Source organism: Pecten maximus, chromosome 2 (assembly GCF_902652985.1).
Source record: "Pecten maximus chromosome 2, xPecMax1.1, whole genome shotgun sequence".
NCBI classification, from domain to species: domain Eukaryota; kingdom Metazoa; phylum Mollusca; class Bivalvia; order Pectinida; family Pectinidae; genus Pecten; species Pecten maximus.
The window spans coordinates 3,816,397-3,829,286 of record NC_047016.1 but is presented as its reverse complement, the minus strand read 5'-3'; the positions used below and the strand labels follow the sequence as shown (position 1 = coordinate 3,829,286).

General features: G+C 36.9%; 1 protein-coding gene across 1 annotated transcript in view; it reads left to right on the top strand.

The window, feature by feature from the left end:
- The window catches only part of LOC117345310 (von Willebrand factor D and EGF domain-containing protein-like), a 48,465-nt gene that overhangs the window by 18,169 nt on the left and 17,406 nt on the right, over positions 1-12,890 (top strand). Inside the window, exons 9-16 of the mRNA XM_033908382.1 lie at positions 5,314-5,377; positions 5,940-6,143; positions 6,555-6,775; positions 8,452-8,596; positions 9,520-9,628; positions 10,201-10,376; positions 12,045-12,313; positions 12,776-12,881. Coding sequence (XP_033764273.1) covers positions 5,314-5,377; positions 5,940-6,143; positions 6,555-6,775; positions 8,452-8,596; positions 9,520-9,628; positions 10,201-10,376; positions 12,045-12,313; positions 12,776-12,881 — 1,294 coding nt within the window. The remainder of the gene's footprint in view (positions 1-5,313; positions 5,378-5,939; positions 6,144-6,554; positions 6,776-8,451; positions 8,597-9,519; positions 9,629-10,200; positions 10,377-12,044; positions 12,314-12,775; positions 12,882-12,890) is intronic.

Below are 12,890 nucleotides of genomic sequence, written 5' to 3'. Positions count from 1 at the left end.
GAGTTATACTATTAACACGGCGTTCAGTAACAGGTTAGTTATACTATTTACACGGCGTTCAGTAACAAGTGAGTTATACTATTTACACGGCGTTCAGTAACAAGTGAGTTATACTATTTACACGGCGTTCAGTAACAAGTAAGTTATACTATTTACACGGCGTTCAGTAACAAGTGAGTTATACGATTTACACGGCGTTCAGTAACAAGTGAGTTATACTATTTACACGGCGTTCAGTAACAGGTGAGTTATACTATTTACACGGCGTCCAGTATCAGGTGAGTTATACTATTAACACGGCGTTCAGTAACAAGTGAGTTAAACTGTTTACACGGCGTTCAGTAACAAGTGAGTTATACTATTTACACGGCGTTCAGTAACGGGTGAGTTATACTATTTACACGGCGTTCAGTAACAAGTGAGTTATACTATTTACTCGGCGTTCAGTAACAAGTGAGTTATACTATTTACACGGCGTTCAGTAACAAGTGAGTTAAACTATTTACACGGCGTTCAGTAACAAGTGACTTATACTATTTACACGGCGTTCAGTAACAAGTGAGTTATACTATTTACACGGCGTTCAGTAACAGGTTAGTTATACTATTTACACGGCGTTCAGTATCAAGTGAGTTATACTATTTACACGGTGTTCAGTAACAAGTGAGTTATACTATTTACACGGCGTTCAGTAACATGTGAGTTATACTATTTACACGGCGTTCAGTAACAAGTGAGTTATACTATTTACACGGCGTTCAGTATCAAGTGAGTTATACTATTTACACGGTGTTCAGTAACAAGTGAGTTATACTATTTACACGGCGTTCAGTAACAAGTGAGTTATACTATTTACACGGCGTTTAATACAAGTCAGTTATACTATTTACACGGCGTTTAATACAAGTGAGTTATACTATTTACACGGCGTTCAGTAACAAGTGAGTTATACTATTTACACGGCGTTCAGTATCAGGTGAGTTATACTATTTACACGGCGTTCAGTAACAAGTGAGTTATACTATTTACACGGCGTTCAGTAACAAGTGAGTTATACTATTTACACGGCGTTCAGTAACAAGTAAGTTATACTATTTACACGGCGTTCAGTAACAAGTGAGTTATACGATTTACACGGCGTTCAGTAACAAGTGAGTTATACTATTTACACGGCGTTCAGTAACAGGTGAGTTATACTATTTACACGGCGTCCAGTATCAGGTGAGTTATACTATTTACACGGCGTTCAGTAACAAGTGAGTTAAACTATTTACACGGCGTTCAGTAACGAGTGAGTTATACTATTTACACGACGTTCAGTAACCAGTGAGTTATACTATTAACACGGCGTTCAGTAACAAGTGAGTTATACTATTTACACGGCGTTCAGTATCAGGTGAGTTATACTATTAACACGGCGTTCAGTAACAAGTGAGTTATACTATTTACACGGCGTTCAGTATCAGGTGAGTTATACTATTTACACGGCGTTCACTAACAAGTGAGTTATACTATTTACACGGCGTTCAGTAACAAGTGAGTTATACTATTAACACGGCGTTCAGTAACAGGTTAGTTATACTATTTACACGGCGTTCAGTAACAAGTGAGTTATACTATTTACACGGCGTTCAGTAACAAGTGAGTTATACTATTTACACGGCGTTCAGTAACAAGTGAGTTATACTATTAACACGGCGTTCAGTAACAAGTGAGTTATACTATTTACACGGCGTTCAGTAACAAGTGAGTTATACTATTTACACGGCGTTCAGTAACAAGTGAGTTATACTATTAACACGACGTTCAGTAACAAGTGTGTTATACTATTTACACGACGTTCAGTAACAAGTGTGTTATACTATTTACACGGCGTTCAGTAACAAGTGAGTTATACTATTTACACGGCGTTCAGTAACAGGTTAGTTATACTATTTACACGGCGTTCAGTAACAAGTGAGTTATACTATTTACACGACGTTCAGTAACAAGTGAGTTATACTATTTACACGGCGTTCAGTAACAAGTGAGTTATACTATTTACACGACGTTCAGTAACAAGTGAGTTATACTATTTACACGGCGTTCAGTAACAGGTTAGTTATACTATTTACACGGCGTTCAGTAACAAGTGAGTTATACTATTTACACGGCGTTCAGTAACAGGTTAGTTATACTATTTACACGGCGTTCAGTAACATGTGAGTTATACTATTTACACGGCGTTCAGTATCAGGTGAGTTATACTATTTACACGACGTTCAGTAACAAGTGAGTTATACTATTTACACGACGTTCAGTAACAAGTGAGTTATACTATTTACACGGCGTTCAGTAACAAGTAAGTTATACTATTTACACGGCGTTCAGTAACAAGTGAGTTATACTATTTACACGGCGTTCAGTAACAGGTTAGTTATACTATTTATACGGCGTTCAGTAACAAGTGAGTTATACTATTTACACGACGTTCAATAACAAGTGAGTTATACTATTTACACGGCGTTCAGTAACAAGTGAGTTATACTATTAACACGGCGTTCAGTATCAGGTGAGTTATACTATTTATACGGCGTTCAGTAACAGGTGGGTTATACTATTTATACGGCGTTCAGTAACAAGTGAGTTATACTATTTACACGACGTTCAGTAACAAGTGAGTTATACTATTAACACGGCGTTCAGTAACAAGTGAGTTATACTATTAACACGGCGTTCAGTAACAAGTGAGTTAAACTATTTACACGACGTTCAGTAACAAGTGAGTTATACTATTTACACGGCGTTCAGTATCAAGTGAGTTATACTATTTACACGGTGTTCAGTAACAAGTGAGTTATACTATTAACACGGCGTTCAGTATCAGGTGAGTTATAATATTTACACGACGTTCAGTAACAGGTTAGTTATACTATTTACACGGCGTTCACTAACAAGTGAGTTATACTATTTACACGGCGTTCAGTAACAAGTGAGTTATGCTATTTACACGGTGTTCAGTAACAAGTGAGTTATACTATTAACACGGCGTTCAGTATCAGGTGAGTTATACTATTTACACGGCGTTCAGTAACAAGTGAGTTATACTATTTACACGGCGTTCAGTATCAAGTGAGTTATACTATTTACACGGCGTTCAGTAACAAGTGAGTTATACTATTAACACGGCGTTCAGTATCAGGTGAGTTATAATATTTACACGACGTTCAGTAACAGGTTAGTTATACTATTTACACGGCGTTCACTAACAAGTGAGTTATACTATTTACACGGCGTTCAGTAACAGGTTAGTTATACTATTTACACGACGTTCAGTAACAAGTGAGTTATACTATTTACACGACGTTCAGTATCAGGTGAGTTATACTATTTACACGACGTTCAGTAACAGGTTAGTTATACTATTTACACGACGTTCACTAACAAGTGAGTTATACTATTTACACGGCGTTCAGTATCAGGTGAGTTATACTATTTACACGACGTTCAGTAACAAGTGAGTTATACTATTTACACGACGTTCAGTAACAAGTGAGTTATACTATTTACACGGCGTTCAGTAACAAGTGAGTTATACTATTTACACGGCGTTCAGTAACAAGTGAGTTATACTATTAACACGGCGTTCAGTATCAGGTGAGTTATAATATTTACACGACGTTCAGTAACAGGTTAGTTATACTATTTACACGGCGTTCACTAACAAGTGAGTTATACTATTTACACGGCGTTCAGTAACAAGTGAGTTATACTATTTACACGGCGTTCAGTAACAGGTTAGTTATACTATTAACACGGCGTTCAGTAACAAGTCAGTTATACTATTTACACGGCGTTCAGTAACAAGTGAGTTATACTATTAACACGGCGTTCAGTAACAAGTGAGTTAAACTATTTACACGGCGTTCAGTATCAAGTGAGTTATACTATTAACACGGCGTTCAGTAACAAGTGAGTTATACTATTTACACGGCGTTCAGTAACAAGTGAGTTATACTATTTACACGGCGTTCAGTATCAGGTGAGTTATAATATTTACACGGCGTTCAGTAACAGGTTAGTTATACTATTTACACGGCGTTCACTAACAAGTGAGTTATACTATTTACACGGCGTTCAGCAACAAGTGAGTTATACTATTTACACGGCGTTCAGTAACAAGTGAGTTATACTATTTACACGGCGTTCAGTAACAAGTGAGTTATACTATTTACACGGCGTTCAGTAACAAGTGAGTTATACTATTTACACGGCGTTCAGTAACAAGTGAGTTATACTATTAACACGGCGTTCAGTATCAGGTGAGTTATAATATTTACACGACGTTCAGTAACAGGTTAGTTATACTATTTACACGGCGTTCACTAACAAGTGAGTTATACTATTTACACGGCGTTCAGTAACAAGTGAGTTATACTATTTACACGGCGTTCACTAACAAGTGAGTTATACTATTTACACGGCGTTCAGTAACAAGTGAGTTATACTATTTACACGGCGTTCAGTATCAAGTGAGTTATACTATTTACACGGCGTTCAGTAACAAGTGAGTTATACTATTTACACGGCGTTCAGTAACAAGTGAGTTATACTATTAACACGGCGTTCAGTATCAAGTGAGTTATACTATTTACACGGCGTTCAGTAACAAGTGAGTTATACTATTTACACGACGTTCAGTAACAAGTGAGTTATACTATTTACACGGCGTTCAGTAACAAGTGAGTTATACTATTTACACGGCGTTCAGTAACAGGTGAGTTATACTATGTACGATTTTGGAAAATGAGAAGTTAACCTTAACCACCAAGGTCTCTTTAAAAGCACCTACGTACTGAATATCTGGAAAACTAGACAACAATTACCTGACCTGAGGGGAACCTCGTTTTAGCAGCTTCTGCCAAAGGCGATGCTAACGATGGACTTTAGATGTATGGTGACAGGACTATGGAGGATAAGCTCAGGCCAAGCATCAGAATACTCAGTTGCCTCAACCACAAACTGAAAACAGTAACACGATGTAAAATGCTAAATAAAAGGTTTTATATGAATCAAGTAGTTTACAGTTTGACATAAAACAATGCAGCATTTTAGAAACGTTAAGAAGCAATTCAAAAAGGTATGTGCTTTTGTCTAGTGATAACGGGGCATATGGATATGATATATGACTGGTGCTTCAGGGTGATAATTTAAGTTTGTTGATTTTGTAAATCAACCTATAAAGTATTATTATCATGTTAATCAGGAATCCGACGATGAGAACAAAATCCCATTGACTGTATGACGTAATACCGAATTTTATTTTAATTACAGAACTGTCGGCGTGTACACGGTTGGGAACTTTCTCTACTACAAAAGCAAAATCAGGCCGTTCCAGGTGATTATAATAAAGTCTTCTGATTCTAAAACGTTTTGACATAAAACCAAGTCAAGGTTCTTTTTATACCCCACTGAACAGAAATGGCTAGCCTTCGGCCCGGTAAAGATAGAGACAGCTTACCCCTGATGGGATACCTCACACACAGAGCAACTGTGCATGTTTATTTGGAAATTGTGGTCGTGAACAACAAATGTGAAATAAGACTTTTTCACTCCGTCTATTGAATAAGAGAAACTAAATTATGAGCAAAACATTACATCATTATTGTTTATAACAACTGTAGTAAAGCTTATCTAGGTCTACAAGTGCTCATGATAAAATCATCTTAGTCTTACCATTCGAATGTAGTCTGATCAATTTCATGTAGAAAAAAATGGCAGGGATGTCTGATGTTGAGGAGAGGACAGAGAAAGTTCCCTACCCTGAAAGGATGCTTGATTGTCAATACCTCACCAAACCCTCGGCAAAGATAGCCAGAAATCCATGCCACTTTCCTACCTTCAAGCTATAATAAAAACAATTAATTTAAAATGAATCGAAATGCTATGTTATCTTCCAGGTCGAAATAACAACTTGGGCCTGTGGAAAACACTGGAAACCCTGTATCTGTGCAGTAGTTGCTCGTGAGGGAAATGACGTCATACAAATTAATATATGTTCTAAAACTAGTACCCAACTGGCGGCCCCCGAAGTCACATACCCATCGGGGCCATTGACTGGCGGGACGACGGTCGACCCGGACCCTTCTGGCAAAACCTTAAATGTAATTAACATCGCCTTTGATTGTGAAGTTCTGTCATACAGACGGGAAGATTGACATATCTATATTGTATCAGTAACATTCTCTATAAGGCTCGTGTGTGTATCTATATCACTGTACTGTCATATGTCTGTATATACATATAGGTCTTGTTATTATGATGTTCTGTTTAGTCTGTCACGGATGATACGCGGATTCATACAGTTAAGAAACAATTTCTTTTTTATCCCCCAATGAAACTAAATAAAAAGACATGACATCAATGCTTAATTGATTGGGTCGATAACTTTCAATAAGGATATTCCATCTAAAATGTTCCTTTGTGCTTTTTACAATGTTTGTCAAGATATCAATTTTGTTTTCATCTTTGATATAGGACACAACAGTGAATTTGATTTTGACATTATGTTTCAGATCAATTTTCCGTCTGGTGCCAGCCTAAAGGTTTCGGCACATATGCATGTAACTGGTTCAGACAAGACTAGCTACCTGAATACGTATCTCAAATTGCCGACAGACGACTTGGACAACTCCGAGGGACTGTGTGGAACATTTGACGGCAACCCAGCAAATGACATGTTAGGAAGTGATGGACTTCAACATCCCGACCAAGCTGAATTTTCAAAATCCTGGATGTAAGACATATATTTATCTATTCAGTTGCATATTTTATTTTTCTTTAAATCCGTGTCTCTAAAACAAAAACAGCAAACACTACATATTCCATATCTCAGTTTTGTCTTAGGCATTTTAAAAATAGTCCAAGAGCAAATTATTCTAAGTTATTATCTCCAAGACTTTCACTATGCCCTACTCCTGAATATCTTCCTCTCAAACACATATTTTTTTGAAAGCTAGAATTGAAAATATAATCTAAAACAAATATGACTGTTTAGCAACTTAAGTGTGCGTGCTTATTTGTGTACAGTGTTATATGGACTATGTGCCCGGTGATCTGGTAGAATGTTTTATTTTACATTCTAACACGATTCGTTTGCAACGCGTGTGTTGATTGGTTACGGACCGTGTTCTGATCTGCGATAGAACCGTGATCTATCCTGTTAAGCCACGCCCCGTTTCTAATCAAAACAATATGGCGTCAAGTTCGACTCGTAGCGAAATTTATCACTCTGCACCATTTATGATTGATGACCCATGATATTGGAATCGAAAGTGAAGAAATCGAAAGGAATGAATTAACTGAATGAATTTAACAAAAATCGTTAACATTATTCTAACCGTCATCTATTGATTGAAACGCACGTTTCGTCCGTGTGGAGACATCTAGCAAAGTAAAATCCGAAATGAAATGGAACAAGTGCACACAACTTCTGTGAACTACACGTTTGTGTAGCCACTTGTAGAATTGTTGTGTATGGTGTAAGAGAGGAAGACGGAGTCCAAGTAGTTGTATCTTGGTTTATTTACGTGTGTAGAACTGCTCAGTCCAGTCCTTGGAAACCGACTACATAATAAAGTAACATTTAACCTTTTATAGTCCTAAGTCCTAGGTATGAGTATATATGATTGATTGTACAGGATAATACAGAAGACGGCTGTCATATAGCCTAAGACAATATTAGATAACCATGTACAACCTGTACCATTAATATCAGATCAACTACGTCAACAGGTAAACAGAATTGGTGCCAAAGGGCAAATATGTGTTATATAAAGATACAGATCTAGGAATATTTTTGGATAAAATATGAGTTATATAAAAATACAGATCTAGGAATATTTTTGGATATAAAATCTGATATATATTTTTAACTAAATTTTAAAATAATTTACTATATTTCATTCGTCCCTTTGTCAAAAATGATTTCAAATTAGATATAATTTCGACATCATATAAGTAAATTCTAAAAACAAAATATGTCGTTAAATCTTCGGTAACAGGACTTTTACAACAATCCAAATATACCGCTTCGTCAACATACAGATCCAACTCTCGCCAGTATGGGCGTGGCCAATTGACCGACTTTGAAAGCTTCTTTCTGATTGGTCAATCCGCCATAGTATGACACGTCACTAGCGGAGGTCACATAGTACTTAACAGCGTACTTGTAGCAATGTAAAACAATGTTTCTAGATATATGCGATAGTAAACGTGTTAGAATGGGGATAGTACGTTGTTTTTCGTGGCTATACTGGCGATTAGAACATGAAATTTGGTCTCGAGTTCAAACCAAATTTCATGTTCTAATCGCCAGTATAGCCACGAAAAACAACGTACTATCCCCTAAGTATACCACCCGGATAATGTTTATTTTACAGTATACCACCCGGATAATGTTTTATTTTACAGTATACCACCCGGATACAGTTTATTTGAAAACCCTCCTCTACACTCTACCGCCTTCGATCACAAAAACGTCCATTACTGCCAGTGTGACAGCAAAACATCTCAGGGAATTTGTACAAAATCTAAAGCGAAAAATCCTCTAGCACAGGTATTATTCCTTGTGACTTGCACTCTAGCACAGGTATTATTCCTTGTGACTCGCACTCTAGCACAGGTATTATTCCTTGTGACTTGCACTCTAGCACAGGTATTATTCCTTGTGACTTGCATTCTAGCATAGGTATCATTTTTTTGTGACTCGCACTCTAGCACTGACTTATTAACTTAGTATAGCTTGAACAGTGGTGTAGTAGATTTGTTTTGTATATATACATAATGCAACTGTCTTCATAAACATCTTATACTCAGACAGTATTATATTTCAATTTAATCTCCATAATTACAATATAGCCTTAATAAAATGTGATCAAATTAAATGTAATCAAATGAAGAAAAATGTTCGTGACGTCGTTTTGTCTGAAGTCACTATTTTAAGTGTATTTTTGATGTCACGAATATTTATGCTGCCGGTTTGGAAACCTCAATTGGTCAATGTAATTCGCAACAATTGACGTAATTATATAAAAGGCGAATATCCTCATGTTAAAAAAATATTGATTAATTCGTCGAAATTAAATTGATTACTTTGTGATTTTTTTCAACGAATGTTTTTGTCGGGAACGATTGCCTGTTACCGTGATGTCACAAATTTGACTTGAATGTGACAACACTATTACAGGATAGATTTAAGATAAACTTTAATGTAAAACGGAAATAAAGAATAGAGAAAGGTATTATAATGCTTTACTAAATAATTTGTTAACTTATATCTACACAATCCATTTATCCATAGTTTGTATTGGGTTGCTTCTCTGTTTTGTTTTAAACATGTGGTATTCTTTATTCAAAACATTTCTGTACTTGTAGATAAAAAAATCCACATTTTTGAATATTTTACTTTTACTAAATTTTGATGTTCTTAAGTTTCCGGTTATTCTCGATAAGTATCTCAGACGTATACGAAAATTTCAGAATACCGGAAAAAAGCCACGTCGCCATGTGGAAACATTTCGATGGGGACAACCACGCGGACACGACGATTATCCAAAAGAACCTCAGATGATATGGAATTTCAAACCAGGTAATCTACATCAGGGCACATTAACGTTAACGTTAACAGATTTACAATGGTATTTTTGTTAATCTACCAAATGCACCAGAAGCGCAATGTCATTGGCTTTAATGAATATCATATTTCTATACGGAAGTACTGCTATGCAAAATTCTAGAAATCCAAAAGTTTGATTCATTAAAGCTAGGCTTCGCGAATTCCAGAAATCCAACAGTTTCATTTAAAAAAAAAAACCAACAACATGGTTTTGAAAAAAACCGTTTTACTTATTTTGTTTTAAGACGTTCGGTGTATCCGTCACGTATCTTATCGAAGTCAAACAGGATATGACATTTAAATTATTATTGGACACTTTTATATTGCCCTTCTCACTTAGACCCTTGAATACGACATTTAAATTACTGTTTGAATCTTTGTATTGGTCTTCTTACTTGGACCCTTGTCTTTCGATTGAGGTTTTAGGCACAAACTATTAACAGTAATTCGGAAAATGTAAATACAACATATTTCTTCAAACTTATCACCAGTCGAGCTAAAAATAGACCAAGTGATATGATTATCTTAGCGTTGTTTGTTGCTAGAAATCATCAAGAGGAAGGAAAGAGCCGTGGTCACTCGGAGTGGAATGACAGAAGCTATGGCTAGGAAGACGTGTACGGCCGATATCGGTGGATCTTCTTTGTCCACTAGATGTCACTCCGTTTTGCCATCGGTGATGGTACAGAAGTACATTGACGCATGCGTAGAAGATATGATGGTAAGCTTTACATTGAAGTCCATGTTGATGTAAAAAAAAATTGTTTACAAAATATCGGAATTAAGCTTGATAAACATAGAGATGTCGAATTTAAGCGTGATACCAATCGATACATCGAATTTAAGAATGAATGTCTGACTTCACACTGTCACCTTTGTAGGTTACAAGCAAAATGTTCTTCGAAGATCAGGTTTAACACGTCAAGTTGAGAGATTAGTAAATATTGATCAGTATCGTTTAACAGTAGATTTATTGTGCATTGAAAATACTAGATAGTGTATAAACAGAACTGTTGCACAACTGTTTCCTCTTTGTGTACATTACATTGAACCTATCCCATGGCATTGCATTTTATTTACCACAGACAGTGACATATTACTGTATTTCCCCGTTACTGGTTACAGACAATGACATGTTTACTGTATTTCCCCGTTACTGATCACAGACAGTGACATGTTTACTGTATTTCCCCGTTACTGATTACAGACATTGACATGTTTACTGTATTTCTCCGTTACTGGTTACAGACAGTGACATGTTTATTTAATTCCCCGTTACTGATCACTGACAGTGACATGTTTACTGTATTTCCTCGTTACTGATTACAGACAGTGACATGTTTACTGTATTTATCCGTTACTGATTACAGACAGTGACGTGTTTACTGTATTTCCCCGTTACTGATCACAGACAATGACATGTTTACTGTATTTCCCCGTTACTGATTACAGACAGTGACGTGTTTACTGTAGTTCCCCGTTACTGATCACAGACAGTGACATGTTTACTGTATTTCCTCGTTACTGATTACAGACAGTGACATGTTTACTGTAGTTCCCCGTTACTGATTACAGACAGTGACGTGTTTACTGTATTTCCCCGTTACTGATCACAGACAGTGACATGTTTACTGTATTTCCCCGTAACTGATTACAGACAGTGACGTGTTTACTGTATTTCCCCGTAACTGATTACAGACAGTGACATGTTTACTGTAGTTTCTCGTTACTGATCACATACAGTGACGTGTTTACTGTATTTCCTCGTTACTGATTACAGACAGTGACATGTTTACTGTATTTCCCCGTTACTGATTACAGACAGTGACGTGTTTACTGTATTTCCCTGTTACTGATCACAGACAGTGACATGTTTACTGTATTTCCCCGTAACTGATTACAGACAGTGACGTGTTTACTGTATTTCCCCGTTACTGATTACAGACAGTGACGTGTTTACTGTATTTCCCCGTTACTGATCACAGACAGTGACATGTTTACTGTATTTCCCCGTTACTGATTACAGACAGTGACATGTTTACTGTATTTCCCCGTTACTGATCACAGACAGTGACATGTTTACTGTACTTCCCTGTTACTGATCACAGTCAGTGACATGTTTACTGTAGTTTCTCGTTACTGATTACAGACAGTGGCGTGTTTACTGTAGTTCCCCGTTACTGATCGAAGACAGTGACATGTTTACTGTATTTCCTCGTTACTGATCACAGATAGTGACATGTTTACTGTAGTTCCCCGTTACTGGTTACAGACAGTGACCTGTTTACTGTATTTCCCCGTTACTGATTACAGACAGTGACGTGTTTACTGTAATTCCCCGTTACTGATCCTAGACAGTGACATGTTTTGCTGTATCTTCCAATTTCAGTTTTCAGACAGTGACATGTTTAACACCGGCTATATGAATGTTTTCGATTACCAATGTCAAGACACCGTCCTTCGTGACGTCAGTAATTATGCCATAGGGCCGGATAGAAGGAGAATCCCACCAGCTGACGTCACAAATCACTTGTGTCCAAACCAATGCAGCAGACGTGGAACTTGTCACGAGGGATCTTGCACGTGCCATACGGGATATATTGGTCATGATTGTTCAGTCCCAGCAGGTGCTACTCCGGTCATCAGCCATTTCCGTGGGTATGTTTCCGGTCTAGATGTATTTGGCGTTGCTGGAAAAAAAATCTTCAGGTTGAGAAGATTGTACAAATAGACTTTTTTGGGGCTTGACTATTTCAATTTCATAAGACAAATGACCAATGAATCATATGTACAATCAAATAAGAAAAGTAGAAGATCGTGATCATATCGAAATATCTTCTTTCCAAAATGATTCTGCTACGGTGCAATATAATCACGGATACACGAGAGTTCATCCTTACTATGTATCTGTGTTTACAACATGATCACGGAAGCACGAGAGTTCATCCTTACTACGGAAGCACGAGAGTTCCATCTTACTATGTTAGATTGTTTACAACTTGATCACAGATACACGACAGTCCAGCCTTACTCTGTAGCTCTGTTTCATAGATATGCTCTTTAACATCATCGATACTTTGTGTTACTTGACAAAACGACGAATATCTCATTCTATTTTAGAGATGGCCTTTGTGACACCAGAGACAGAAAGTGTATGAAGGTTCAGGTGATTGCAGAAAATCTAATAGCAGGACCAAACCTCAAGTGTCGATACAAAAAAGCTGAGGTAAAATAA